This window comes from Zingiber officinale, chromosome 9B, assembly GCF_018446385.1.
Source record: "Zingiber officinale cultivar Zhangliang chromosome 9B, Zo_v1.1, whole genome shotgun sequence".
Lineage (NCBI taxonomy): Eukaryota > Viridiplantae > Streptophyta > Magnoliopsida > Zingiberales > Zingiberaceae > Zingiber > Zingiber officinale.
Window position 1 is genome coordinate 20,688,720 of NC_056003.1, and position 4,321 is coordinate 20,693,040.

Sequence of the window (4,321 nt, forward strand, 5' to 3'; positions counted from 1 at the left end):
TCCGACTATAAATATGAATGATATATCCCCTAAATCATTCAAAAAAAAAAAAAAAAAAAAAAAAAAAAAAAAAAAAAAAAAAAAAAAAGTGGTCTAATAGATATGTCCTCGGTGTTAAAGGTATTTTTTCCAAAAAAAAAAATATTTTGACATTTCCAAAAAAACAAAACAACATACCTGAAATAAAGAGGAATTCATTCCCAAACGAACGGTTCCCCGTTGTCTCGTTCTCGAGGGATTCGCCTACACGGTCCCAGACAGCGTCCAGAGAAATGCGGGGCGGGCGAACTAATTGTCTGCCACGTTTCTCTCGACGGGTGGAGAGTAAATCCTGGACCCCGACTCAGACAGTGCGAGAGAGGGAAAAAAGGTGGGATTCAGAGCGATCAAGGGGGCGCGCGCGCGCGCATGGATCGGAACTCACGAGCGGTCGAACGGACGGTGTCGAACCCACGACGGTCGTTAAATGCCTTCGCCCGTCGGCGCACCACTGACCACCCCCGATTCGCTCCTCGCCATCGCCTCGGCAGCCAACCGGATCTTGGACTCCTCCTCCTCTGCACGCCCATCGCCTCCGCCGAGCCGACGAGCAGCATGTCCGAGAAGCGCGAAGCGAAGGGGGTCGCGGGGCGAGGGGATTTCGAGCCCGGGAAGCCTCCGCCGTTCCGGATCGGCGACATCCGGGCCGCCATTCCTGGGCATTGTTGGGTGAGGGATCCGTGGCGATCGATGAGCTATGTCCTCCGCGACGCCGTTGTCATCGCCGCTCTCGCGTTCTGCGCCGCCTACCTCGATAGCTGGGCCTTCTGGCCGCTCTATTGGTTCGCCCAGGGAACCATGTTCTGGGCCGTCTTCGTTCTCGGCCACGATTGGTACGTGCCCTCGCTATTCCCCTGTTCTACATTTCGAATGCAACCTAATTAATCGACGACACGATTTGCGGCGGCAGTGGCCATGGAAGTTTCTCCGACATCCCGTGGCTCAACAACGTGGTGGGACATTTGCTTCACTCCAGCATTCTCGTGCCATACCATGGATGGTAAGTTTTCTCATTCCGACAAATTTGCCTCTATTTCTCTGAATCAGATTTGTAAATCTGAAACACACACACACACAAACAGGAGGATTAGCCACAAGACTCATCACCAGAACCATGGGAATGTGGACAAGGATGAATCTTGGCACCCGGTCAGTTCTTCTCTTTCTTCTTTGAACAGTGTAAAATTTGTGTGTTTTCATGGTTGCTTCATACTGTTCTGTTTCTACTTCTCGTAAACTTCAATCTACATTGATTCTGTATCTGTTTGCAATCTAGTGTTTCATATATGTATAAACACATCATGTTACATAGTCTCAGAACCCTTAAAAAAAATGGAATTAGAGGATTGTTTTCCAAATTCTTCAGATCTAAGAAATACAAATGGGAAGAAAAACGAAAGATGTAGATGAAGCAACTGCAGGATAAGTTTTGCTACTAATTTTCTTACACTTGATCAGAAAAATAATTCTATACCATAATCCCTTTTCTTGGTCTTTTTTTTTCCAAGCAAGATTTTCTTTATTTTTTGAAAGGAAAAAAAAATTCCGTTCTGCTACTGATTGAAGGAAACAAAATTCATGGCTATCTGCTTTGATATGTTTTTGTTTGTTCCTTTCATGTGTTCCTTTTCTGTTGTTCTTGGTGAGTGTGTGTGGCCTGTGCTTCTTTTACACCATAGACATAGTGAAAAAGAAAGTGTAAAAACCCTATCAAGGTTGCTATAGTTACCGCATCATTGCCTGCTCTGCCCCAAATAATTGACACGGAAAAGAATATTGAATCTTCATTTTCTACCATCCTGGTCTATAGACAGATAAGTGTTTAAGTCAATTATGATCATCATGCATGCTATGTGACTCAAGAATTTAGTTCTGATTGAAAATGTTCAGCTTCCATTGTGCAAACGAAATCTTGCCCCCTCATCAGTCCTATGGCAAAAGAAATAATATATCCCAGGACAACTTTGCAGTGAGTGATATAATCAAGAAAAGAAATCATGTTCCATTACCATATCACTGACACTGGGCAAAGAGGTGCGTGGTGTTGTCATTGATATAATGACATAGTCAGAACCTCCATGCATGTGCATGCTTGTTTTCTGGGTGACGGAATCATTTTCTTTCATTGAAAGGAACTAATAATGTTTGCCTTTTTACTTGAAAAAATGACTGTAAGGCAAGAAATTGATGACGGTATCAATCTAAGAAAATGTGAAATCAAGTTCTTTCTCTTTTGATGTGTTGTCAAGGGCAACATTTAAGAAGCCTTTCTTTGCTGCAGTTACCTGAGAAGGTCTACAGGGAATTGAATTCGACTAGCAAAAAGATGCGGTTTACTGTACCATTTCCCTTGTTTGCTTTCCCTGTATACTTGGTGAGTCAGTTAGATTTCATTGATTTTCTCTTTTAGATTCTTACTTTTCTCATGCGTTCTTATAACCCAAAAGATGAGGAGGACCCCTGGAAGGGAGGAAGGCTCCCATTTCCTACCGAGCAGCGGCTTGTTTGATCCCAAAGATGAACTAGACGTAGTGGTATCTACCACATGCTGGTCAGCCATGGTTTCCTTGCTTGTGTGTCTATCCTGGGTATATGGCCCCCTTCCGGTGCTCAAATTGTATGGCCTACCATATTTGGTAAGAGCATTCAGACAAACACAAAAAAAGATCACTCAAAATTGTTAAGAAATCTGGGTAAAAATTGCGAAGGTTTATTATTAACCTGCAAATTCTTTTTGATCAGGTCTTTGTTATGTGGCTAGATTTGGTCACTTATTTGCACCATCATGGCCACAGCGAGAAGCTCCCCTGGTACCGTGGCAACGTAAGTTTTTATACATTATTTTACTATTAAATAAACACAAATGAGCTTTATCTAATACCATGCTTATTCACGAATGTCAGGGTCATTTGTAGTCTTAGCTAGAAAAACCTAAAATGCATCTCTTCACACTCAAATCACATAAATATATATAATTACAAATCTAATATCATCTCAAACTCACATCACCTTCTTCCATCTTTTAGGAATGGAGCTACCTGCGAGGAGGATTAACAACCATAGACAGGGACTACGGTTGGATCAATAACATCCACCATGACATTGGAACTCATGTCGTACACCACCTCTTTCCCCAGATCCCACATTACAATCTAATTGAAGCAGTAAGCTCAAAGTTTGATTAGTTCATAAACATTTTAGAAGATTAATTAATGGTATAATTGTGCATGTCCATCAAACACACAATAACCTGTTTTCGGACCTGTATTTTGCTTCAGACAAAGGCTGCAAAGCCTGTGTTCGGTGAGTTCTACCGAGAACCCGAGAAGTCTGGGCCTCTTCCTCTGCATCTCTTGGGGGTCCTACTGAGAAGCTTGAGAATGGATCACTTTGTTAGCGACGAGGGGGACGTTGTCTTCTACCAAACTGACCCTCATCTGCTCAGTGGCAAGAAACACAAATCCATGTGAAGAGGAAAAAAAAAGAAGACAAACATCAATCTGAAATTATAGTCTGGTGATATGGAACAGCACAAGACTCATCTGGCATCAGATGTATCCTCATTCTTCATTCTTTTTGATACGGGATTAGTTGAATCATGTACCCTTTTTCCAATAATTATTTTGACAGTTTTGAAATGACAAATAGATTTTCACTCGAAATGTTCCTGTGACATTAGTAATTCTTTCTAAAAGAAAGTCATCTTCTTCAATTTTCCTTTTAACTCCAACTAACCAATGTATTCACTAAGATATTTGATATTCCTACTTGCTATTATTCAATGATTACTAGTCATGTGTCAAAAGGCCTTGCCTTATCCCAACCAAGCAAAGGGGAAGAGTTTTTTTTTTTAATATTTCTCTCTTTGAATTGAATGTAGAGTAAAGAAAGGAAGGCTCCTTTAATATAGGACAAAGGCTCCTTTATTTTATCTCAAAAGTGTTTATTTTATTTCGAGCAATCCAAAGATGCTCATATATAAAGTTGCAAAGAGTATTTGTTTAAAACCAGACAAAAGAACTCATAGAGAAAGTGTGTCATGAGTAAAGGAGTCTAAAAGACCATTTATATTAAGAAAAATTATTTGATTGACCAAAGCACCATCAAATCAATTCGTGAAAAACTATCAAATCGATTCATGAAACAAAATCTATTTAGTAGACCGATGGTCCTTGGACCAAAGCGATAATAGTTGGAAATCATTATTTTGGACCTTTTAGGTAACTTTCATTTTTACCTTGGCATTTATTTATATATTACCGTTCATTTTACTAAATTATAA

General features: G+C 40.5%; 1 protein-coding gene across 1 annotated transcript; it reads left to right on the plus strand.

Moving 5' to 3' along the window:
- Positions 1 to 502: 502 nt before the first annotated feature.
- Positions 503 to 3,700, plus strand: LOC122023714 (fatty acid desaturase DES3-like). Its single transcript, XM_042581995.1, has 8 exons — positions 503 to 872; positions 950 to 1,039; positions 1,122 to 1,188; positions 2,321 to 2,413; positions 2,487 to 2,675; positions 2,782 to 2,862; positions 3,066 to 3,203; positions 3,318 to 3,700. The coding sequence occupies exons 1-8, from the start codon at positions 595 to 597 to the stop codon at positions 3,507 to 3,509; spliced, it is 1,128 nt and encodes a 375-aa protein (XP_042437929.1). The 5' UTR covers positions 503 to 594; the 3' UTR covers positions 3,510 to 3,700.
- The last annotated feature ends 621 nt before the right edge of the window (positions 3,701 to 4,321 follow it).

Bases quoted from the DNA above. Each gene is read 5' to 3' on its own strand.
- LOC122023714 (XM_042581995.1), top strand. From the start codon at position 595: ATGTCCGAGAAGCGCGAAGCGAAGGGGGTCGCGGGGCGAGGGGATTTC. The intron at 873-949 runs GTACGTGCCCTC...TTGCGGCGGCAG, and splicing joins TTCGTTCTCGGCCACGATTG to TGGCCATGGAAGTTTCTCCG. The intron at 2,676-2,781 runs GTAAGAGCATTC...CTTTTTGATCAG, and splicing joins TGTATGGCCTACCATATTTG to GTCTTTGTTATGTGGCTAGA.